This window comes from Bos grunniens, chromosome 12 (genome assembly GCF_055505025.1).
Source record: "Bos grunniens cultivar Pamir isolate PY7600 chromosome 12, Bosgru_T2T1.0, whole genome shotgun sequence".
NCBI lineage: Eukaryota > Metazoa > Chordata > Mammalia > Artiodactyla > Bovidae > Bos > Bos grunniens.
The window spans coordinates 79,470,077-79,496,920 of record NC_141176.1 but is presented as its reverse complement, the minus strand read 5'-3'; the positions used below and the strand labels follow the sequence as shown (position 1 = coordinate 79,496,920).

Sequence of the window (26,844 nt, the reverse complement as noted above, 5' to 3'; positions counted from 1 at the left end):
TCTAGCTGCAGTGCGTGGGTTTCTCACTGTGGTGGGTTCTCTTGTTGCAGGCACAGGTTCTAGGGTGCAAGGGCTTCAGGAGTTGCAGCACACGGACTTAGTTGCTTCTTGCCATGTGGAATCTTCCCTGACCAGGGATCGAACCCTTATCTCCTGCATCGGTAGGTGGATTCTTTACCAATGAGCCACCAGGGAAGCCCTAGACGCCTCCTCATTAGAAACTGAACCCTAGTATAAGGTAGTGACAGATGAATGTGCATCTCTTCTGCTGCTGATCTCTTGATCCCAAGAAAGGATCGACTTTGTGGGTAGAGGTTTGCAGGTTTCTAGGGTGTGACCTATGTACCTTAAGATTAAAGTGACTTTTTTTTCTTTATAGATCACGAAACCCTGCTTTGGGTGTGAAGGCAGGAGGGGGAGGGGATCAGCTACTTTTGCAACAGGTGGTATATATGAAAAAGAAAGCTACTTTTGCTTGCAGCTAGAAATTTGAGATAAGCAGCAGTGTCCACTCAACCCCCTTTCAGAACTTTAACAGAAATGTACACCTTATGGTATAAAAGGGAAGGTCCTCAAAGCCAGCCTAAGAGTTAGATTTTAATGGTACTGAAAGTGAAGGACTGGTCACTCATTAAGGCCTCGCTGTCCTAGATTTTAATCATTTCACTTTTTGAGCTCTTCTATCGGCTCATGACAAGCCAGAGCCCTTTGTCACCTCAGTTGCTGACTATGTATAAAGCCAAGTTGGAAAACAGACTCCTCCAAAAGACTGAAGGCCAAAAGTACTCATTTGACCATAAATATTTTTATTAAATGTGAAAATACACGGGCATAAAAATAGTACCCATATTTGTAGACATGTCTGAGACCCATTTCCATTAATTTCCGGAGTCTTATTTATTAAAACACTAAATTGAGATGGATTAAGTTGTACTTAGTTTTGTCTCATTCAGACCAACTACAGACTTAACAGCAGGAGTAATATTTTAACTCATCAGACATCTCCACTTCTTGCCTCCTCTACGCTCTGCTTTCCACTGCAGGTAAGAGGCTCAAATACAGAGGGTGTTAAACAAAACCCGTTTACTATACATGAAGCCACGCAGTGGCTAATTTTACTCTTAAATCATTCAGCAAATGAGATCATCCATTAATCAAATTATCTCCACCTATTAACATCATTTGCAATTACAGAATAAACTCTGCTACTAACAAAAAGGGAATGATCTGATTTAGAATAATTGTTGATAAATCAGCATTTGCCACCCTCTTTCCTTTATAAATATGGAAAAGTCAACTACATTCAGCACAGTGGCGTGCATTTCTCTAGGTTAACCACGCATGTGTCCTCAATGAAAACTGCACAGGGCTGTCACGGGTGCCCTGTCCCTTTAAGGAAGCAGAGACCTGGCTGAGGGGCATCTTGTGTCCTTTTTTCATGGTAAATTTCACAACTTACGACCAATTTCATGCTCTAAAGGTGAAATCTTTCATTTTTCCACCATGAATAGAAAATGATGCCAACTTAAAATTGTTAGCTTCCTCCCCACCTCCACACTGTTATAACTATAGTCTTTTTCTCTTAAGCGGTGGGTAGTTTTGACAATTATTAGAGTCCCAAAAAGTTCTGTTTTCATACTGATACTTGAACTTTTAATACTGCCTAAAGAGCAAAACGTTTTAAAATTAGTGCTGTTATATCCAATTCATATTAGTAAACTGTTGAAGTCGTTTTCCAGTTTTCATTTATCCATGGAAAAAAGCACAAACTTTCAGAAATGGGTATTACATTAATTTAGTTTCTTTTTAGACTTTTTTTCATGTTTATAGGCTGATGTGTTTAACACTTGTTGCTGTGGAAAAATACCCATTTACCGACCAGAGACACTTCACTTCTGGAGCTCACTGAAAAGGAAGGGAATGTGACATTCAAGGCCGGGCGCCCCTCTCCTTTTGCTTTTCCACAAAGAGCCGCACAGGTTACCGGGCACCTGTGGTCCCCAAACCAGAGCCTGGAGAGAGTGACGCTCCTGCATCAGGCTGCCAGGACGGACAACTGTCCCTTCTCGCTCCCAGCACTCTTATCACTGTGGAGGGCAGGAGGGCCTGACCATCTTCCCAGTCAGGCGGATTCCAGAAGACTACTGATGACCCTCAAGGCTGGAACTGAAAAGTCGTTATTTTCGTCACTCATGAGCAAAAACAACAGAATCCAGAGAATTTCTCTCCACGGTGTTGGCACCTGGCACCATACCTGCTTCTGTCTTCACTGAAAACAAGCAACTCTGCAGAGTTCCCTTATGACAAGTCTGCATGGTAAGACTTCAGGAACGGGATTTATAGTTCTCACAGGTGAAGAAAAAACAGAGCAAACCCTCTCAGTAGCAGGATGGCAGTTGGCTAGTGACAGGTGCCCAGCACAGTGACCCACATGGCCCAACCCCAGCCACCCTGACCCCTTCAGGTGCCTCCTTGCTGGCAACTTTACATCCTCTCCTCCAAATGGAAGGTGGGTGGTTTGATATTTCCTTTGTTCTGATTTCTTTGTGAAAATTCTTCCTTGTAAAAGTAGGTAGAGGCCATTGCAAGATTTCAAAGAGTTCACAGTGACATCATACATGAAAGAACTGGAGTGAAAAAGAATTGCTGATTTAACTAATGAAGTAATAAGATTAAAGAATAAAAATGAATTTCCTTTGGAAATTATTTTCACACTGGCTTGAATTTTGAGACATTAAAACAGAAGGAAAGCTGCAAGCTGTTCGCTAGTTTTCAAAATGCCATATTGTTTATTGGAAAGAAATAAACTTCTAAATAGATGCAAAAAGCATTTAACGTGTTTTGTCCAACTCAACTATGTTGTTTTTGTCCCTCAGATTAAAAAACTTTTCCAAGTATGTTTCAGAATGACTGTAAAAGGAAACTATTTGTGCTTGGCTGGCTGTTGTGGATATTAGTGGTAGGACAGCCCCAACAACTCAGAAGATGCTTGATTTCCCAAAAAGCAGTCAGTATATTAGGCCCATCCTACTTAAATTGTCAAAATGTTCTGAGGCAAAAAAAAAAAACAAAACCTTTCTAGAATAAAGGTAATAATTTTTATCTAAATAATTCTTAGATTTTAAATGCAGCATCAATAGTTCCATAATATTTTATGGAATCCCTATCCATAAATATTTAATGTTATAGATTAACACTTATTTTTCTTTTAAGGAAAAAATTATCCAGCATATAAAGACTGAATAGTTTCATTTTTCTTAAAAGTAAGAAGGTATCCCAAAAAGAGATGCTATCTTGATAGTGGACATACAGCCAGAGCTCACTAGGTCTGTAAACCTGTTTCTTTCCTGGCAGAACTTCCAGAGGCATCAAGGTCTGCAAAGGGGCAGGCCTGCTACTTAACACCCACCTCAAAGCAGTCCCACGTGGGCACCCACGGGCCAGGTAGGCCAGGACGTAAGAGAAGCTGCTGAACTTACCAAAAGTGGGAGACATGGCATACTGTCTATGTTGACTGAGCAACTTTACATTCTAAGCCAATCCTGTTACAGGAAATGCTGTACAACTCACAACTTCAGTTGTTAATTCTGTACTACAGCAATATTATTTAAATACCACTGCTATGTTATCTGAACTTATTTTACATATTTTTAGTTCATTGTATTTAATATTAAATAAAAGGGCCAGTAGGGTTTACAGTTAATTCTGTTTCCATTGTTTTCAGTATTCTCCTTCAGGTACTGAACAAAAAAATACGTATTTACCAGACCTCACCCTGCCATTCGTAGCAGGTTCTCTAAGGGCTCTGCCCACCTTCAACAGCAGCCACGTTCATGCTCAGCGAGAGATGGGAACGCCAAGTGGAAATGTAACATAGTGACAGGTGACCGGACAGACCAGAGTCGAAGCCAAGTTGTGCCTAAGAACATACAGCTCAGAAGGGTCATTCCTCTTGGAGAATGCTGATAGCCCAGGCTCCTCCTTACACACGCAGGTGCTGACACGTATGCAACAAGAAGAGAATCTCACCTGCTCCAGTGTAGAAGATAAAAGATCTTGCTCTGCCAGAAACAGAAGCCCACCTGCCTCCCTGCCCTCACCCCCATCAGCCTCAAGTCTGCAATGGATAAGAACAGACACTGCCATTCTGAACACCTCTTTGGTCGTGGACAAACTGAAAGATTTGAATTTTCTTTTTCAATAGGATCCCGGAACAAGGTTATTTTGTTTGTTTTAAAACTTTAAAAAATGAAGGAAGAGGAGCAGAAAAACAGCTGGTTTAATTGAAGTGGAATTTAAATCTAAAAGGTCCGCCTGAGCTAAAGGGATTGAACCCTTGCCATGAGTTCCAGCTCCTGTGGAAAGGGTTGCCGCCACCTCCTTGTTGGCTCTCTGCGTCCAGGGGGTCTTCTCCGTCATCAAACTTCTTCCTCATTTCTGGAAAAGAAGCCAGCAAGGTGAGACCCAGCTGCTGCCGGGGAGGGGCTGGTTCTGGGGGCTACACACCCCAGTTGTTGAAATAGCTGCGCCTGATGTTCAAATCCAGGCTCCCTGCCACCCCACCCCCATCAGAAACAGACTAGAAAAACCCGCCAGGGCTCAAAGTGGGCATTCACTGAAATTCAGACCCCTGAAATCTTCTCAGAAGCCACCCAAGGAAATTCTTCCCTGGAAGAGATGAGGAATTGCAGAGAATGAGACCTCAGAGTCACATGTGCTTTTCTGATCCAACAGCCCCTGTCCCCATCCTAACCCCAAACATGAGGTCAGCTAGGTGCAACCTTGTCAACGCATGAAGTGTCTGGGCCTCACTGTTAAGTCTGACCAGAAGGCAGGCTCCCCAAGCCTGAGGGAGGGAGGTGCCTTATTGTACAATCCAGGAGCCAGCTCCACTGCTGTGCCTGTCAGTCCTGAGGAGACCGAGGCCACTGCAGACAAATGGCAGTAAGGATGCGGTAGGCAGCAGAGATTAGAAAAAGCTGTTTCATCCTTAAAATGAGGACAGGAAGAACAGACAGAAAAGAACTCTTAGTAAGCAAGAATGCAGCTCTTTTCTCCATCATGCCATGCTGCCCCCTGCTCCCCTAGAACTCAGATCCAGAGACCCTCCAACTTGACATAGCTGCCTGACCCACGCTGCACAGGCTGAGGGGACAGAGCCGCTCATAGGCGTCAGTATCTGCAGATAAAAGAACAAACAGTATGTAACCTACTATACTAAGTCAGTCCTGTCGCCCTCACTGGATTGTAAGATACTTGGGAATAAACATCATTTAACTTCAATTCCATAGCGTAAGTAGTAACTCAAAACTCTGTCAAATGGGCATAAAATGTGATTTCCTTCTATTCTGTTGTAGTTGTCTAGCTCAAAAGTCATAGTTTGTGCTTCCACTGACAAGGATGGCCACAAAAAAGCAGTAAGTATTATTAGCTTAACATGAGATTCCCTCTAGAAGTGTCAAAGATTGTTCAACATTACCTCACTTCTTAACTGTCTCCCTCTTATTACCCAGGTCATTTTAGCTTATGGTGAAATAACAACTGGGGGTTAATATCAATCACCAGTAATCAATTGACTTGAGTCAGGGCAAGATTCCTGGGGAGCCGCTCTCAGAGGGTGAGGATATTTGCCCCTCTCCCACCACTGCACATGCCTGCTTGGCAGCCCGTTTCCTCATCAAGCTCCTGTAAGTACAGTGTGAAAATCAGCACTGATCTGTGACTCTGGAAGGAAACTAAGAGTATCCCTCTTGTACTTTCGTATCACAGGTGAAAAAAACCTGAGGCTCAGAAAAAGTTCTAGGAGCTTGCTTAAACAGAACCTTAGCTCAGCCTTAAGAGTCATGCTCAGGCCTCCTGATTCCACGCTTGGTGGTGTCTCCACTATACCCAGAGTCTGACAGGGGCAGACACAGAAATGAACTTCGGGGACCGTCACCAGCTCCCAAGGTCAGCCCCACGGGTCCCCACCAGCACGCGCTCCACCGTCCACTTCCACCTCTAAGACCGGCAGAGGAACAGAGCTAACAGCCACCATCACTGACGCAGCCGCTTCAGGAGAACAGAAACCTGAAGGCAAACACTACCTGGATCGGAGAGGACTTCTTTAGCAGCTGCTATGTCAATGAACTTCTTCTCAGCTTTTTTCTTTTCTTCTTCGTTCTGGAAGTTGTCTGGGTGCCACTGCAGTGCTAATTTTCGGTATGCTTTAATGATTTCTTGCTTTTTGGCATTTCTGAGGGGTGGTAAAATTCACAATTATTTAAGAAGTGTCCAACACACTGCCACAAAGAGCTGAAAGACAGCCCAGAAGATTCCACTGGTTTTCTGAACAGTGCCAACATAACCAACTGAGCATCTGATGCAGAGCCCTGCCTGACAACTACAGCCGCCAGGCTTCCCTGAATGCTTGTTCCCTAATGCTAGGCTCTCAACAGAAATAAACTAAAGTACTCCTTCCTTCTCTTTACAACTTTCCCTTTTAAAAACTTCTTTGATGCATTTTGAAATTTTCTGAATTCCCAAACTACCATGATTCACTTCTTGGCATTAAAAAAAAACACTGAGGCACACTTTCTAATTTGTTCTTTTTAAGTAGGCAAACCTAGAAGCAAAGTTTCAGACAAGTGGTTCCCTTCTTCAGGGAAGGTGGGTCTAATATAAATGCACATACTGAGTACATTACATTCTCCCTGTGCCTCAAAGTTGATTCTGAAAGTGCCATTGTTATCTTTAGGCCTAGAGAAGTTTTGTTTTCCTCAACCCCTCACCCGTCTGTTCCCCACCCAACAAAAGCTCACTCCTGCCTCTTTACCTTTCTTAAAAAATCTAGGCCCAGGATCTGTTCATGCTCCAGCGGCATTATCTTTGTCACCAACTACTAATTCTCCATCATTACATGCCTAGTCTCGATCAAACAAATTTATCTGTAGTATATTAAAAACAACTTTGTGATGTTAAAGGTTGTTAGAGTTTAACTTATAGCTGACATAAGAAAATGAATCATGGAATAAAGAGCAACATTTAGCTTTAAAATAGTTGATTAAAAATAATGCAAATTTTTAGTAATTCACCTTTTTACTCCCAAGATTTTGTAATAATCTCGTCTCTGTGACTGTTTCAGTAGCCTCTGTGCTTTCTCCAGACCTTCTCGAATCTGCTGATCATTCTCATTGTGTTCCTGAGCAGTTTCATAATCCTGAATAGCTGTCAAAATATGTTGAAGATAATGCTGTTAGAAGGAATTATAACTTGTGACATTTACCCTGCAAATGTGATACCAAGTCACCATCCCAACCCCTTCCCTCGCCATCACTAAGAGCCTAAGAAGTGGTATCACCTTCATCATTTGGTTCAAAACTACACGAGGAAAAAAAAACTACACGAGGCATCCTTTTAAGGCTGCATTAGGTAGCTTACACTCCCATTCAGTAATCGCCACTCTGCTTGTTTACCTGGCCACCCTCCCAAATTATCTTCCCCACAGCTGTGTGTTGTCTTAACCTCAGCCCTGACACAAAGCAATGGAGTGACTGTTACAGGAAAATAAGACACAGCAAAGACAATCCGCATGCTCAGTTGCAGGGCTACAGTTCAGAAGACTGAAAGGCTTAGAAGGGACCAGAAGAACCATCAGAAAGCAGAATGACCAGTTCACCCACAGGTTTCAACACAAACTATTACAAAGCTGATTTTTTTTAAAGTGCCAATCAGAACAAATACATATACAGTCCTGGTATGGGAAGGCTGATGCCAATTCACACTGCATCTTATTTGAGATTAAATATGTAGACGATACAAGGCATCTGGGTATCTAAGGTCACACAGAGCAGACTTACCCTTAGAAGGCCCTGAGGGTGAGGGTGGCCCTTAGCTGGTGACTGACAAGTTGGATTTGGGTAGTGTTCCCAACATTCTCTGATAGGAATAGCTGGCCATAGCTAAACGATGTGGATTGGGCTAACCATCTTCTGGGCATCTGGCATTTTGGTATGGGCTGGCCAGCCCCCAGTAAAGGCCCTGGGTCTCTAAAGAGCTTCCCTGGTAGACAAACTTCACACATGCTGAGGAATTTGGCTTGTCCTGCACAATTTCAGAGCTCGAATCTCCCACCTGGTTTCCTCTGGATTTCACCCCATGCGCCTTTTCCCTTTGCTGATCTTGTTTGTGTCCTTTCGCTGGAATAAATCTCAGCCCTGAGTACAATTGTGAGCCGAGTCCCATGTGTCCTGAATCCAAATCTGGGGGTGGTTTGGGGAGACACCAACACATGTTTTTCTCACTCTCCTCCCTGGACAGACAACTCTAATGGATCTTTGGGTTCAAATTCTATTTTTTTATGGAAATGCATTTCACTATGGGAAAGACATCTCTATGGATAGCATGCCTGAGCATTCATCTTGGCAACAGCTAATCCTGGAAGGGATTTAAAAAAGCCCCTGGGGCAGGTTAAAATGAGAAAGACATTCAAGCAAAATGGACAAATTTAGTCTACACTACAAAGAAAAATAACCAATACTACCTTCCACTCATGGAGCAAGGGGGAGGGCACTTCAAGCTTTCATCCTCATTCCTGCCTCAAAGCATTAATGTTAAATATTAATATGAAACATTAATATTACTGACAGCCAACTAACAGTGACATCACAAAATACCTTTCCAATTTAGTACATAGACACAAAGCCATTATAAAGAGCAGTGAGGTTTAACCTGCAATACCCACAGTACTTGACAGCACAACCTAGTGAGGAAATGTACTTGGAATTTAACACAAGAGGAAAATGTTTCAGTATGCTCAATTTTTTACTTATGCAAACTACATTTAAAACATGTTTTCATTCTTAAATATTCAGAGTAGCTTTCCCAAAACAGTCTTCTGTCTCCTATATTTTATTAACAGTTAAGATAGATACATTTTTCACAGTACAGGAAAAATAGGTTGTTTCCTCAAATTCACATGATTACAGGTAGGTAACTAAGTAGAAACAATATGGATGATGTAAACATCCCATGGACATAAACTAGATAACTCATTTTTAATTATATTTCTTAGAACAGTATGTTATATATTAGCCAATTAATTTTCTAACCTCTGAACCTAAAAACTCATCCTTCTCAAATTCTTTTCTTCCGTATGCCCCTCACCCAGTTCTTAAGGAGGAGTGCAAACCACCAGATCAAGATGGCAGAGAGTAAGCACAGGAATTTCCTGCCCTCTACCCTCCAAAAATAAAAAATAATATAAAACACAGCAGTCCTCAAACTACGGCAGAGCAGAAATGGTGACAAATTGCTGGAAGAGAAGGCAACTAGGATTGGATTAATGAGTAAGCCTAACAACTGCAATCCAAACACACACTGAAAGAGGCCCTATAAGATTTTGGAAGCTGTTTGCTTTGGCCAAGGATTCTGAATTTAGCAAGCAGGAGGAGCTCTAAGGCAATCATCAGGTTACTTCATGAGGTGGCTTAAGTAATGGCTGGGCAGCCTCTCCGCCTGTATGTGGAGCAGCTGGCTGCAGCATTAACCCCAAGCCAGGCCCAAGAACCAGTCTCTGCAGAGTGCCAGACGGCATGTGGAAGGCCTCCGACGTGGCTGCTGGGCCCCCCGGACACCAAAGGCCTCCACAACAGCCTGGAATAAACACCAGAAAGGCAGTTCCACACCAATGGGCTCCACCGATACATGTGTCACGTCCTGCTTATTCTGGCAACTGGGCAAGATGACGAGCACGACAGGGAGTCTGTCTGTAAACAGGTCCTGCCCACTTCGAGCCAGCGCGAGTTCCGAACACAGAGGAGCATTCAAACGAGAGATGTGCACAATACACACAGCTGCAAATGGCTCCCTTCTCACACTCCATAAACCCAGTACTAAGTCCCAAATCAGCTTCCCTTCAAAATATATCCAGGATTTAACTATTTCTCACCATTTCCACACTTGCCACTGTGACGCAGTCCAGCATTAATACACCTGACAGCTCTAATACCTTCATAAGGTGTTCACAAGGTTCCCAGCTGCCCCCTTACTTCCCTAGAGTCTATTCTCAAAACAGTGACCTCAGGGGTCTTTTTAAACAGTGTATCCGACCTCCAGTATAATATGCCCCCAGGAGCACCTCCCAGATATCATATAAAACAAGGTAGATGGTCGGGGGAAGGGAAATGAGGGGAACAGGAGGGCACACACCATTTTCAGCACAACAGTGCAAGGAGACTGTTCAAGGGCTGCTAAAATTAGCTAGTATCAGCCATGAATCCAGGGTAAGAGGAGGAAGCAAACAGAAAGCCCTAAGGGAAAGAGCCCAGAAAATGCCAGCAAAATTCACTTCCTGTGAGTATGGTCTCTTCCAGAAGAGAGCAACAACCTGCATCCTTTACCAAGAAAACTGCAATACTCCCTTCTGGAATTGATAGAAGGACAGGGAGAGGGTATCATCAGGAGAGTTTAACAGTCCTAAATATGCAGGCTGCTAACAGCAGTGTAGCAAATTGCATAAAGGAAAAAATGGACAATATTAAAGGGGAAGATAGGAAAGTTTCCAATTTCCACACCAGGTAATTAAAGTTCCCTCTCAGCAACTGATGGGAAAAATAACAGAAACATTACACCCAGAAATTGCAGGATACACATTTTCAAGTGCACATAGAATGTTCAGCAAGATAGATCCTACACTGAGCTATAAAACAAGTCTACATAAATTCAAAAGGAGATACACCTAAATAAATTTAAAAGGAAAGAATTCATGAGTATGTTCTCTAAGCACAACAGAATTAAAATAGAAATATATAATAAGGTTGTATATTGTCATTCTGCTTACTTATATGCAGAATACATCATGCAAAATGCCGGGCTGGATGAAGCACAAGCTGGAATCAAGATTGTCAGAAGAAATATCAATAACCTCAGATACACAGATGACACCACCCTTATGGCAGGAAGTGAAGAGGAACTAAAGAGCCTCTTGATGAAAGTGAAAGGGGAGAATGAAAAAGTTGGCTTAAAGCTCAACATTAAGAAAACTAAGATCATGGCATCTGGTCCCATCACTTCATGGCAAATAGATGGGGAAACAGTGGAAACAGTGATAGACTTTATCTTCTTGGGCTCCAAAATCACTGAAAATGGTGACTGCAGCCATGAAATTAAAAGATACTTGTTCCTTGGAAGAAAAGGTATGACCAACCTAGACAGCATATTAAAAAGCAGAGACATTACTTTGCTGACAAAGGTCCATCTAGTCAAAGCTATGGTTTTTCCAGTAGCCATGTATGGATGTGAGAGTTGGACTATAAAGAAAGCTGAGTGCTGAAGAATTGATGCCTTTGAACTGTGGTGTTGGAGAAGACTCTTGAGAGTCCCTTGGACTGCAAGGAGATCCAACCAGTCCATCCTAAAGGAAATCAGTACTGAATATTCATTGGAAGGACTGATATACTGAAGCTGAAGCTCCAATACTTTGGCCACCTAATGTGCAGAACTGATTCACTGGAAAGACTCTGATGCTGGGAAAGATTGGAGGCAGGAAGAGAAGGGGATGACAGAGGATGAGATGGTTGGATGGCATCACCGACTTGATGGGACATGAATCTGAGCAAGCTTCGGGAGTTGGTAATGGGCAGGGAAGCCTGGTATTTTGCAGGCTTGGGGTCAGAAAGAATCAGACACGACTGAGCAACTGAACTGACTGACGTAAAAAGGTGCTTAGGAAACTGAAATATTTTAAAATTAGACAAAATATCTAAATAATACATGCATCAAAGAAGTAGTTAGAAGGAAAGTTAGAATATATTTCAAATCAAATGACAATGAAAATAAATGTGAGAAGTGCAGTTTTAAATACTTATATTTAAAAAGAAAAGAGGCCTAAAATCAATGACAGTTTAAACTTAAGAAGCAGGAAAAGCAAAAAATAAGTCCAAAGGAAGTCAAAGGAAAGAAAGAAATCAATGAAATACAAAGAAAAGTCATATAAAACATTAACCAATCCATAAGTCGGTTCCTTCAGAAGACCAACAAATTTGACCAAACTACACTGATCAAGAGGGGAAAAAAAACAAATTGTCACTATTAGAAATGAACAAATTATCACTTCAGACCTTATAGACATTAAAAGAAAAGTAAGAAAGCATTAAAAATGTGATATAACCAAAAGGAGCAATGTAGGTGAAACGGACGAATTCACTGATGCACACAACTTACAAAAACTAAAATGAGAAAATAGAAAATACGAGAAACCCTATACTGATAAACTGAATTCATCATCAAAAATGTTCATACTAAGAAAACTCTGGAACCTAAGATGGTTTCACTGGTGAATTCTAAACTTAAAGAAGAAACACCAACTTTATACCACTCTAAGAAAATGAAGGTATGATCTTTTAACACAGAATACTTTCACAGAATAGAGCAGACTTAGCGTCACTAGGTAGAGTTCAAGAATAGGCGAGAAAGCATAGGAATCTGGCTACAGGACATCATAGGATGTCAAAAATAAAATATATCTTTTCCACAATTTTGTCAGGTTGGCCCTTCACCCAGAAAAAGTGTTACCTGGCTCCTGTTCTCAGAATTATAGATATTATTAGTAACACTAAAGTAATAGCCATGTCAGATGGAGTTAGCACAGCAATCACAGGTCACACCTAGGCAGTTGTAAACAGTCTGCCTGGCAAGAAGGAGACTCAAGAGATGCAGTGTCACTCCCTGGGAGGAAGATCCCCTGGAGAAGGAAATGGCAACCCACTCTAGTATTCTTGCCTAGGAAATCCCATGGACAGAGGAGCCTGGTGGGCTACAGTTCATGGGGTCACAAAGAGTAGGCCACAGCTGAGCAACTAAACCACCACAGGTCAGAGCTAGAAGCAAGCTATCCCATTAAGTACCATTTATATAGCAAAGTCAATGCAAGTTACCAACAACTACTCTAAAAATAAGTACAGTGGAAACCATTTACTAGAAGCACTGCATTAAGCATCACTTTCTGAGCACCATCTTCTTTCTCTTGTAACTCAGGAGAGTTTCAAAGAGGGTTAAGTGAAATGAAGTTTTTTACTCTCTGCTCAAGTCTGCTGACTCCTCACCTACCCTCTCATGTTCTTTCTCTGTCACAAGAGTCCTATGCAATATGTACTGTTCACATTCTTACTGTACATATAAGGAAAGTAAGATATTACGGGCTAAGTTACTTGATGGAAGTAACACTGCAAAAATAAATGGTACACTCCAAAGGCATAAAACTGGCCAATAAGCATATGAAAAGGTGCTCAACATCAATCACTAATCATTAGGAAAAGGTAAGTTAAAACCACTAGTTATCACTTCACATCCAAAACCAGCAAACAAAATATAGAAAGCCTTCATATAAGGAAAAAAGACTTCAAAGATAGATCTATTAAATTATTATCAAACATCTTTTTCTTCAGGAATTGAGCTTCAAATTTCTCTAAAAAATAAGTGGGTTTAACATTCGAGATACAAAGGCATGTTTCAACTTATATGTAGCAGCCTACAAAATTGAACCTTTTATTTATCTTAACAGCTAAGCTTAAAAGCTTGTGCAGCTTCACTAATTTCACATTTAGAGCTCAGGGTTTACATACAGAGAAGAAAAGCACACGTTGATGAAGCATTCCAGTAACTAACTGGAATGAAAATTCCTAGAATACAGCCTTCTGGGAGCCCAAGAGTGAAAACAGCAAGCAGGCTAAAGGCATCTGTGTAAATCACTTGCCTTAATGACACATTCTTCTGAATCTGAAAATTTTGCTCACATACATTTCAAGCCTCAATCAGACCTCAAGGACTATACATCACTCCCAGGAAACCACTTATAAGATTCTTTTTAAATTGAAGAAAGCAGGAAGAAAGTAAACGACCAGTTTGCCTTAAAAATGAGTACCACGAATCTTTCTTAATTATAAGTTCAGTTATCTCTTTCTTAGTACAGTTTTATCATTGCTATAATGCATTCTTACTATGCTTAAAATAACTGCACATTTCATTAAATAAATATGCAGCAATTATTAGGGGGAAAAACCAGAGTACCACAAATCAAGTTTCCCCAGAAACATACCCTTACTGTTTTCGATCTTAAATGCTTTACTTGATTTGAAACCAAAACTTGTCATTAAGGGCTATAAGGCTCACTTCTTTTAAAATCATCTCATTTAGATGTTCGTAGTATAATGTCACATGAAAAAGGTCACAAAACAATATATATGAAAGGATTCTGTACGACTACTGTATTGGCCTTACTTATTCTCCAAAAATAGAGCACTGCTTTTATTCAAGGTGCTTACAACATCTAGCAGGCAACTTTCTCTGCTACTTGAACAAAGTTGGATAAGCAACTGTCCTGACATTTACTAACAGCTTGCAATGCGGGAGACCCGGGTTCAACCCCTGGATTGGGAAGCTCTCCTGGAGAAGGGAATGGCAACCCACTCCAGTATTCTTACCTGGAGAATTCCATGGACAGAGGAGCCTGGCGGCTACAGTCCATGGAGGCACAAAGACTCGGACAAAACTGAGCAACTGAGTGACTAACACTTTCACACTTTCTAGGGATCATAGAGGGTCATTTTATATTTGGGCATATATGTCACATATATGTCTGCTGTATGTCTAACATGTATATGCAAAGAATACATATATAGGCATAAAATACACACTCATATGTATGCATAGATAAAAGTCTGAAAGATATAAATCCAAAGTGAGCAGTGATTACCTCTGGATGATATGAGATCTGTAATTTGAGTTTTCTATTTTGTTATTCATCTAACTTGTCTACAATAAAGCAAGCTAAAATTTTTATTTTTATATTCCAGTGTACTGGATTCAACAGCAGAACTCTTTCCTTACATGGTATACCTCTCATGTTCCATCAAGAAAGAATGATTTACTAAGAAAATGATATTTAGGTTCTCTGCCATTTTTCTAAAGTCGCCAACATCTCCAGGTAAACTTGTTCTAAACAAAGGGATGTTAAACGGAGTAACTGCACATACATCAACTTTGAGGTACTGCATATCAAATTCCTTAAAGATTTACCTTCATCATACATTTCTTCTATTAAATAGGCCTCTGCTCGGTCTTTCAGAGCATTCACGTTGTCAGGTTCCACCTGTAAAACTTCTGAACATACTCGAATAGCTTCAACAGGCTTCTCATCCTAAAGGTAAACGTGAGAAAAGAACTTATGGTGGTTATTCCATATGTCAAGTTTTACAATTCTGGAAATGAGTCAGCAATTTACCTTAGAAAAGCAGTGGCAAATCCTTTCTTTTGAACGAATTGTATATTCATGAACACCTGGCTCTGTTTTCATGACAGATTCATATTTGCTGATTGCATCTGTGTACCTATTAAATGAGCAAATCATGATGAGTAAACTGAATTCTATTTCCAGAGCTAAAGAAAAGGACCCTCTGCTCATCACTATATGTTGCTTCATCAACTGACCTGAATGAGCATAAGCCCTCAAAGACTCCTTCCACCTTATAATCTACAGTAGCAACGAAGGTTCTCTCTGCAAGTAAGAGCTGAAACATGTGACCACAGAAAAAGTATATGCATAAATTAAAGCACCCTTTCTGAGTACTAACTGATCAAATCAAATGATGGATTCTTTATAGAGAAAGGTTCCTGATTTTGAAGCTGAGGAAAACACTTTGTTAAAGACAGACTAGCACAAAGCACGTTGAGGAAAACAGAGATCAGGTTTTACACACTTGGTTACTACATGTTTTATAAAATCACAGAACCCATTTCATGTTATTTTATATAATAAATATCAATATTCATAACTGAGTACAAGGTAATTTCTTGCAGAAGAAACCCCCAACTTTACTAGCTTTCTAAGAACAATAAAAGCTACTTCAGAATTTTTTTAAACTGGTGAAAAATACTAGTCATGTTATGCATTGTTACTTTCCTCAGTAACAACAAACTATAAGATCTATCTACATCGTGCTGTGGCAGATTTTTCCAAAAGTGCTACAATCTTCACATTTAAATGCTGCTTTATTAAAATACAGGTTTAAAGATAACACTTAAAGCAAAAGCTAGCCATCAATGTCAAAATCCTAGTTGGGATGCTGTTTTGTAGATTTATAAGATGGTGGGAAACTCTACAGAGTGTGTGAGGCCTCACTTTATCTCTTAAAACTACACATGAAACTAATATTAGAAATTAAAAGTTCAATTACAAATACTATCAACTTTATATGAACGATATCATAATAAACTATTTTTGCATCAAAAAGAAAGTTCAGTTAGAAAATAATGTGCTTCACTTAAAAAAAGAAACCTCTGGGAAGGTGGGGTAGAGATATTTTCCCCAACTCCTCGAGCTAGACACCCGTGTAAACACCCTGGACATTATACTGTTTTAGTAGGAGAAGACTCAGGTAAGAAAATTATGGTCCCAACCCCCACCAACATCAGCAGGTCAACTGGAGAGCAAAGACTTCAGGGAGCCTCTAATGAGGTGTGTCCACATCCCAACCAAGGTGGTGTTGGAGAACATCGAGTTGGGAGCCAGAACTTTTACGCCTGATCAGAACTGAGTCCCCCAAACTCTCACCTACACCAAGCAGTAGGAGGAGAATCCCACAGCTCGAGCAGCAACAAAGGCCGAGTGCAAAACGTCTACCTTCATCTTCCAGTTAACGAGGTGGTGGCCACCCTCCAGCCCGATGCTCACATTGCAGAGACAATGTCAGAAAAAGCCACCCAAAACAGAAGAATCAAAAACCAGACTCTTATAAATGAAAATATCCAGATTTCAATTGAAAACTAATCATCATACCAAGAAACAGGATCTCCAAACAACACCGAGAGGACAGAGATGTTAGAATTATGACAAAGATTTTAAAGTAGCCACACACAAAAAAAAGCAGCAATTAACAAGCAGGCTTAAAGCAAATGGAAAAATATAATGCCTCAGGCAAAGAAATGGAAAGTCTCAGCAAAGAAATAGAAGATATAAAAATTCCAGATAGAATTTTTAGAACTGAAAAGTATAAAAACCAAAATAAAGAGCTCACTGCATGTGCTTAACAGCAGAATGCAGAGGACTGACAAAGGGTCAGTGAATTCAAACAACAGAAATAACTAAATCTGAACAACAGAGAAAACGGAAAAGAAAAATGAATAGAGCCGCAGGGACTGTGGGGCTAAAACTAAAAAAAAAAATCTAATATTTATGGAAGTGAGAAATAGATTTAAGGGACTGGATCTGATAGAGAATGCCTGATGAACTATGGACAGAGGTTCGTGACATTGTACACGAAACAGGAATCAAGACCATCCCCAAGAAAAAGAAATGCAAAAAGGCAAAATGGTTGTCTGAGGAGGCCTTACAAATAGCTGTGAAAAGAAGGGAAGTGAAAAGCAAAGGAGAAAAGGAAAGATATACTCATTTGAATGCAGAGTTCCAAAGAATAGCAAGAAGCCATAAGAAAGCCTTCCTCAGCGATCAATGCAAAGAAATGGAGGAAAACAATAGAATAGGAAAGACTAGAGATCACTTCAAGAAAACTAGAGATACCAAGGGAATATTTCATGCAAAGATGGGCTCAATAAAGGACAGAAATGGTACGGACCTAACAGAAGCAGAAGATATTAAGAAGCAGTGGCAAGAATACACAGAAGACTGTACAAAAAAGATCTTCACAACCCAGATAATAACGATGGTGTGATCACTGACCTAGAGCCAGACATCCTAGAATGTGAAGTCAAGTGGGCCTTAGGAAGCATCACTATGAACAAAGCTAGTGGAAGTGATGGAATTCCAGTTGAGCTATTTCAAATCCTCAAAGATGATGCTGTGAAAGTGTTGCATTCAATATGCCAGCAAATTTGGGAAATTCAGCAGTGGCCACAGGACTGGAAAAAGTGACTTTTCATTCCAATCCCAAAGAAAGGCAATGCCAAAGAATGCTCAAACTACCGCACAATCGCACTCATCTCACATGCTACTAAAGTGATGCTTAAAGTCTCCAAGCCAGGCTTCAGCAATACGTGAACCATGAACTTCCAGAAGTTCAAGCGGGTTTAGAAAAGGAAAAGAAACCAGAGATGAAATTGCCAACATTCGCTGCTGCTGCTGCTGCTGAATCACCTCAGTCATGTCCGACCCCCTGCGACCCCATAGACGGCAGCCCACCAGGCTCCCCCATCCCTGGGATTCTCCAGGCAAGAAAACTGGAGTGGGTTGCCATTTCCTTCTCCAATGCATGAAAGTGAAAAGGAAGTTGCTCAGTCGTGTCCAGCTCTTCATTGGATCATTGAAAAAGCAAGAGAGTTCCAGAAAAACATCTACTTCTGCTTTATTGACTATGCCAAAGCCTTTGACTGTGTGGATCACAATAAGCTGTGGAAAATTCTTCAAGAGATGGGAATACCAGACCACTTGACCTGCCTCTTGAGAAACCTGTATGTAGGTCAGAAACAACAGTTAGAACTGGACATGGAACAGACTGGTTCCAAACAGGAAAAGGAGTACATCAAGGCTGTATATTGTCACCCTGCTTATTTAACTTATATGCAGAGTACATCATGAGAAATGCTGGGCTGGAGGAAGCACAAGCTGGAATCAAGATTGCTGGGAGAAATATCAATAACCTCAGATATGCAGATGACACTACCCTTATGGCAGAAAGTGAAGAAGAACTAAAAAGCCTCTTGATGAAAGTGAAAGAGGAGAGTGAAAAAGTTGGCTTAAAGCTCAACACTCAGAAAACGAAGATCAGGGCATCTGGTCCCATCACTTCATGGCAGATAGATGGAGAAACAATGGAAACAGTGGCTGACTTTATTTTTCTGGGCTCCAAAATCACTGCACATGGTGACTGCAGCCATGAAATTAAAAGACGCTTACTCCTTGGAAGGAAAGTTCTGACCAACCTAGATAGCATATTCAAAAGCAGAGACATTACTTTGTCAACAAAGATCCATCTAGTCAAGGCTATGGTTTTTCCTATGGTCATGTATGAACATGAGAGTTGGACTGTGAAGAAAGGTGAGTGCCATCAATTCAAAAGAATTGATGCTTTTGAACTGTGGTGTTGGAGAAGACTCTTGAGAGTCCCCTGGACTGCAAAGAGATCCAACCAGTCCATCCTAAGGGAGATCAGTCCTGTGTGTTCATTGATAGGACTGATGTTGAAGCTGAAACGCCAATACTTTAGCCACCTGATGCAAAGAGCTGACTCATTTGAAAAGACCCTGATGCTGGGAAAGATTGAGGGCAGGAGGAGAAGGGGACAACAGAGGATGAGATGGTTGGATGGCATCCCCGACTCAATGGACATGGGTTTGAGTGAACTCTGGGAGTGGTGATGGACAGGGAGGCCTGGCGTGCTGCGGTTCATGGGGTCGCAAAGTGTCGGACACGACTGAGCAACTGAACTGAACTGAACTAAATATTTACATCAGTCAGAGTCCTAGACGGAAAACAGAGAGAGGGCTGGGCTGAAAAGGGATTCCCAGAAATAATGGCTGGAAACTTGCCAAGTTTGACAAGAGACATAAACATACATATCCAAGAAGCTAAGGATACTCCAAACAGTATAAACATAAAGAAATCCATGCTGAGATATATCATAATTAAACTTCTGAAAACTAAAGATAAGGAAATAATCTTAACACCAGTCCAAGGAAAATGACACCTTATCTTTAGGAGGAAAAAACACAATTAGAAGGACAATGGATTTCTCATCAGGACCCACGGAAGCCAGAAAGAAATTATACAATATTTTTCAGATGTTGTAAGAAAAGAACTATTAACCCTGAATCCTATACTGAGAGAAAATGTCCGCATACTCTGTATACATCGCCATCACTCTAGATATGTTAATATAGTACCTTTTAACACTCAGTTTATATGCCTGTCTCCCACACTAAACTATAAGCTTAGACCAAAAACTATAGTCATGTTCATTTCTAACCTCCCTCCCTGTCCGGTATGTGGTCAGTACCTGACAAAGGAGAAATTCAATAAATAGTTGGCAAAATATAATAAATCTGCTGAAAAGAATACTATGCAGTTACCAGCATCTGTATTCTGCCCTGTTCAAAAAGTGTAAGAGTGTGATAGTTTTGTTAAGCCCCAATGCCATCTAAGATCCTCCACCCTCCAGGAGTGAAAAAGTAAGTTCAGTTCTTCTGTGCCCATGACCAGACATCAGAGGGAAGGTGGAGGCATCCACACAGCACAGCCTTACCTGCCTTCTTTGATGAGCTCTTCAGCTGACTCAATCAGCTTATTCAGTTTCTTTACTTGTTTATAGTGTGCAAAACACCTTTTATGATCCTGGTCAAGTTTAAGACATTCACGAACTTCACTGTTCACATATTTAAAGAAGGAAAATACTCCATGTCAAAACAATTAATAAACGGTTTTCCATACTAAATACAGAAATTACAACAAAAGGTATTTTTTTATCTGTTAACACTGACTTAATTTATCATACACTTTTACATATGGCATTGTATTAGGCACACACATAAATTAATTCAAGTTCAAAATGACTCAAGTAGAGATAATATATTAAACACTCTATTTTGCTTCTGCAAAGTAATAGCCCTCCTATTTACCTTACAGACTATACTTCATGAAAATGACTATGTAAAAGCAAAATAACTTAGAAATAACACAAAATTATAGACAGGAAAAAAGCCCAACCCTAATTTTATTAAAGTTAAAATTAAAAAGAAAATGGGAGTATTCCGTTACTGCAAACACTAAAAAGACGTTGAGATGTGCATGTTACTAGAACTAACCTGAGAGACAGTTCATGGTCTCCTAGTTCATAGTAGAGTGTGCTGATTTTATAAAATGCCTCAGTATTATCGTTTTTCAATTTTGATGAAGCTTTTAAGTCACTTATCGCTTTCCTAGGTTCCCCTTCTTTTATAAAACATTCAGCTCGAAGTTCTCGAAGTTCTGCATCCCAAACACAAACCTTGAGAAACAAAAGAACTAGACTTAAAGAGACAGTAAATTACGTACATTCATCCCTGCCCCGCGCATATCTTATCAACAAAGAACATCCTCAATTACTGTGATGACTTCTATACTGTAAGAAATGTTAAAAATTCTGATACAATTTAAATGTGACAAAAATAATGAGATGTGATAAAGTAATTTCTCCAAAGACTTTTTTTTGTTGGGGAGGGGGGGTGTCTGCACTGGTCTTCGTTGCTGCACGCAGGCTTTCTCTAGCTGCGGCGAGCAGAGGCTCCTCTCTAGCTGTGGTGAGGGGGCTCCTCCATGCAGTGGCTTCTCTTGCCATGGAGCACAGGCTTTAGGGTGCGCAGGCTCCAGCAGCTGCAGCTCATGGACTCCAGAGCTCAGACTAAGTGTTTGTGGCACAACTGCTTAGTTGCCCCAGGGCGTGTGGAATCTTCCCAGTCCAGGGATTGAACCCATGTCCCCTGCACTGGCAAGTGGATTCTTAGCCACTGGACCACACGGGAAGTCCCGAAACATGTCTTAAATATATTCCAGTGCGGTAAGGAGTGTGCATGTGTATATATATACACACACTAACAAGGCCCTTTTTGCAAACCCCTTTCAATTATATAATTCTAAAACACTGACAATAAGAAAACAGGGCATTTATTATTAGAAAGTGGTTTCCAGTGAAGCATTTTTTATTTTGAAGAGAATATTATCTAATTGGATTTTTATACTTAATCAACAATTCTAATTTCTAGTCTCAAAAAAATATAATCTAGGTTCTAAGTCACAATTTTTATTCTACTAGTAACTAAATTAAATGAACTCTTATAAAATGTTACCTCCTTGAAATTAAATCCTCATATCACAAAAATAGAAAAAAATGTGAGAAGGCTGAAGTATCTCAATTTCCATTTTATCAGAAAGTTGACAATGTTTAGTTAACCACCATTATTCTTCCAAATACACATCCAAAAGCTCACCACCAATAAGACCCGTGTAAGTGTCTTTACATATTTCGTAGAGCTGTTTTAAAGTCACGTCAACTTTTCACATGAAGATGTCAAAATCGACATTGTACATAAATTAAACACCATGGACAATGAGCCAGATCAAGACGGATAATTACTAGAAGGTAAAAATCATAACTTTATGTTTTCTTAATAAAGCATTAACAAAATAATCTAGTAAACTGTGAATTTCACTGGAATTTCCACTGGAAATTGCACTTCACATGATTTCCTCTATAAAACTATCAGAAAGTGGCCATTCTACACACATAACGAGTTTATCACCAAGATAAAATGAGACTGTACAAAGCATTGTGAAAATGATAAATATGAGTTATGATTGCTTCCATTTGAATATGTTATTAGACTTCCTTCTGATACCCTCACACCCTCCTCTGTCATTAAGTCCTTGCTGAGGCAGATGTAGATTTCTGTATCTAGAACCCTCTGAATCCTATCAACTCTTCAACTGCTTTCTTCGCTAAAAACTTCTTACTCTAAACATTCATCTTTCCTCCCAAACATCATTTCTCCTTTTTCTGCAACCAACTTTTATCTTTTATCCCATTATCTAACCTCTAGAGTTTTCTTGCCCCACCCCACAAAAAATGCAATAGCAAACAAACACAGCAAAGCAAGCGATGTATAAAAATACCAAGTCCCACTCCATCACACCTTCAGTATTTTCACTGAAAATTTCAGGCCCAACTTCTGTTCTGTATAAACGTCATCTTTCAATTAAGAGTGGAAAACCCCAGAGTTGATCTGATTTTATGCTACCTAGGATTTTTGTGGTATATAACATGTCAAAGCATATAAACATACCTCACAGGAAAATGCAGTAACTGTCAGGCTTGTCGGCTGCAAGAGCAAAACAACTTACCTCTAAAATCTTATCAAGGAAGGTTATAGCAGCAGTAAAATCTGAGCTCTCAAAGGCATCCAGTGCTTGTGAGCGCAGACGCTGCATTTCATCAGATTTGACAAGCTGGGACTGGGCCTCCTTCTCTTCATTTTCACTTGGATTTGACTTGAGCTGTAACAATAAGAAGAAGTTAAACTAAACAGGGCTTTTTTTTTTTTGAGACTAACAATCATACACAATTATCTGAACTTTCCGAACATTCGAGTTTATTGGGGGATCAGTAGGGAAACACGGGCACAGCCAGCTTCCCCCACGACTAGCCCCGGGTGCTGATCACTGTGGGAGGCAGCAGCCAAGGCATCTTTATTCCCACCCACGTGATGACGAGAGCGGGCAGTGGAACCGGAGTCAGAAGACTGGGGCACCACAACTTTCCAGGAAGCACATGGATTTAGGACTGTGAAAAGGGAGAGACGAGGGGACGCACCGCGCTCACGCTCTGACGTACGGCTCTGCAGAAACACTCGAGCTCCATGTGTTTTGCTTTCTAGTTACGTTTCTTAAGGATTTATTTTTTAAGTATAAAATAACTGTACCACAATACTGAAAGGCAGAGGGAAACTGAAGGGAAGGGCAGTGTTTTAGAGGTATAAGAAAAAATCTGATGCCAGAGGGGTTGAGGCACAATAAGAAAGACTTTACAGAGAAAAATAAGAGAGTAACAGCTTATTAAAAGGCCTATGAAGTGGTTTTAGGAGGTTTGTATCTCTTTTTTTTAAGACAACTTCACCAAGGTATAATTTATTTGCCATAAAGTTCACTCATTTTGAATGTGCAATTTTATGATTTTTAACAAACTTATGAAGCATGCAACCATTGCCACAGTTTTAGACCGTTTCTGCCACCTCAGTAAGATCCCTGTGTCTGCTTACAGCTCATTCCCGCCCCCAGCCGGGCCTCTAGCAGTCACTCTTAACAGTTTCTTCCTCCAGATGGAAAAATCTTAAGCCTAATGGCTCAGGAAAAAAAAGTGTCTACATTAAGAAACTACTCATTTTTTATAAAATTTTTTGAGATTACAGTTATATTTAACTCCTGAAATCTAGTGTTTCTACTAAGATGGAAATTGTAGTTAATGGGCTCTCTCCCATTTTGGGTGAGGTGCAAATGCCAGTAGGTTATTTCTAGAAATGTCTCTCCTTCAATTCTCCAATCACACCATTTCCCCTTTTAGTGGACTCATGTTTAAAAAACACCTCCACTAGCTAACTGGTAGGAGAGAATACTGCAGATTAGAAACCTTAAGAACATTAATTTTTGGTAAAGGGTCTGCATTTCTCCATTTTGTTTCTTAGAGGATACTTCAGATATTTTTTCTGTTGTTTTAATCTTTGGTTTTTGAAGGAATGGCTAGGACTCCAAATATTCATAGCTAACTACAAACTGGTAACCTCAGCTCACTCTGGGGTGGGTTTTCCCTGCATGACTAAACTGTCCAAGTTGAAGGAAGCTGCTCTGCTCTGGGCCATGGCATGCTTGTCTTTGTTTTACCATCCTCGGGGTAGCCGAATCCTTCCGATGAACCACGCTGGAGCAGGTATTAAACGTGTGTGTACCGTCACTTTACTCTGGGTAAAGGTAGATGCTTATTGGTAACTGCCGCTTCTGGATGGGATTTGCATCTCTTCTCTCCCAAAGGGTAGAGTCTGTCCTCCTCCACACAATCCTCCATGGAGGCAGGTGAGGGAGGGGCAGGGGGAGGGTGGAGGACTTGGCCTCACTCCATGGTCAGACAGTGGGGACAGGAGAAGAGGAGGGCTCAGGGCATCGGGGCCTCATCAGGGCCAGGGGCCGGGGATGAGAGAGACAGGATTCCTCCAAAGAGGTTTAAGAAAGAAGTTTGAGGAACAAACTAAAGATTGAAACTTATAACTCGGGAGAGTTTCAACTCTTTTCCCAAGGGTGCTGACTCTTCTCAACTACCCTCTCATGTTAACCCTGCTGGCATTTCCCTCCCTCCTTTTGTCATGTCTCTTGATATCCCTTCTCTTCTTTGGTGTTTTACATTTCAGGCAAACCTTTACCTATTTTACAATACTTTATTTCTTATTTACCATGGTCACTATCTTACAGAGAAAAAAATAATAATGAACACATGCAAAAATCCTCAACAAAATACTAGCAGACTGTCTCCAACAACACATTAAAAGGATCATACACCATGATTAAGTGGGATTTATTCAAGGAATACAAGGGCTTTTCAACATCTGCAAATCAATGTGATATACCACACTGACAAAGAATAAAAGCCATATGATCATCTCAATAGATGCAAAAAAAGGCTTTTGCTAAAACTCAACATTTATTAATAATTACCAAAAAAAACTCTTCATAAAGTAGGCTGCCAGGAGCCAGCGAGAGAGAGGCACTCCACTCATGGCAAAGGTCATGAGGAAGGAGGCTCGGCATAGGCAAAGGCGGGATCGAGCCTCAGGAGTCCCCCTGGATATTCTCGAGCATCTACCCCACAAAAACCAGAGTCTGCCTACTTTATTGCTTTGTGCTCTCACCTCTGACTTTACTGGGGCTTGTCCCCTACCACCATCTCGCTGTCTCTGACAAAGAGTTAACTTACAGCTCCAATTAATAAAGTTCCTGGACATTAGGAGTGTTTAAATCCAAACCCCTCAGATAGCTCTCTAACTCGCCTGACAAGTTTACCCGGACTCCTACAGCTATGCATACAGTCTCCCAGCCTCGAGAGGCACGGGAAGCTTAAGATATTCAAATAGCTTACAGCCTCTCAGAGAGTTAGAAACTGTCAGAATAAAACTACTAAAAGATTTCATTGATGAGCCAATGCTTGCTGCCAAGTTTCCACATCCCCTGTATTGTATCCTTGAATGTGTATTAATTAATATAGTTGGTATGAAGAAAAAATAAGTAGTGGCCTTGGTGTTAGCAACTTTAGACCCTTAAGGTAATAAATTTTTTCCTTTGTTGTAAACCCACTGCACCTCTGCCCTATAGGAATGCAACTTTATCTAACACCTTCGGAGGATGGCGCCAAACCTTAAAATAATTACTCTTAGAGAAAATAAGTCTTACGGTTGACAAATCTTTGTCAAGAGTCATAAAATGTTAATAGGCCTTCTGGCCAGAAGATGATGTAAATCACCTAAACCATTTGTATACGATAAATTTGCAGGAAAGAAACCCTGGTTTCGATAAGGATCAAAGACTGCTGACTTTGCATGATTTCACATCTCCTATTATCCTCTATGTGTAACTTCGGGTATAAAAGCCCTGGTTGAAAATAAAGCTACGGAAAGTGAAGGGCTGGAAAAAGATTTTCCATGCAAATAGGGACCAAAAGAAAGCAGGAGTAGCAATACTCATATCAGATAAAATAGACTTTAAAACAAAGGCTGTGAAAAGAGACAAAGATGGTCACTACATAATGATCAAAGGATCAATCCAAGAAGAAGATATAACAATTATAAATATATATGCACCCAACACAGGAGCACCGCAATATGTAAGACAAATGCTAACAAGTATGAAAGGAGAAATTAACAATAACACAATAATAGTGGGAGACTTTAATATCCCACTCATACCTATGGATAGATCAACTAAACAGAAAATTAACAAGGAAACACAAACTTTAAACGATACAATAGACCAGTTAGACCTAATTGATATCTATAGGATATTTCATCCCAAAACAATGAATTTCACCTTTTTCTCAGACGCACATGGAACCTTCTCCAGGATAGATCACATCCTGGGCCATAAATCTAGCCTTGGTAAACTCAAAAAAATTGAAATCATTCCAGGCATCTTTTCTGACCACAATGCAGTAAGATTAGATCTCAATTACAGGAGAAAACCTATTAAAAATTCCAACATCTGGAGGCTGAACAACACGCTGCTGAATAACCAACAAATCACAGATGAAATCAAAAAAGAAATCAAAATTTGCATAGAAACGAATGAAA

The 26,844-nt window shown here is 40.4% G+C and overlaps 1 protein-coding gene across 1 annotated transcript in view; it reads right to left on the bottom strand.

Moving 5' to 3' along the window:
* Nucleotides 1–786: 786 nt before the first annotated feature.
* Nucleotides 787–26,844, bottom strand: part of DNAJC3 (DnaJ heat shock protein family (Hsp40) member C3) — a 67,082-nt gene continuing 41,024 nt past the window's right edge. Inside the window, exons 5-12 of the mRNA XM_086330285.1 lie at nt 22,862–23,014; nt 20,791–20,972; nt 20,232–20,351; nt 15,260–15,365; nt 15,055–15,175; nt 7,074–7,206; nt 6,087–6,235; nt 787–4,437 (exon numbers count right to left, since the gene is read on the bottom strand). Coding sequence (XP_086186411.1) covers nt 4,280–4,437; nt 6,087–6,235; nt 7,074–7,206; nt 15,055–15,175; nt 15,260–15,365; nt 20,232–20,351; nt 20,791–20,972; nt 22,862–23,014 — 1,122 coding nt within the window. The 3' untranslated portion in view covers nt 787–4,279. The remainder of the gene's footprint in view (nt 4,438–6,086; nt 6,236–7,073; nt 7,207–15,054; nt 15,176–15,259; nt 15,366–20,231; nt 20,352–20,790; nt 20,973–22,861; nt 23,015–26,844) is intronic.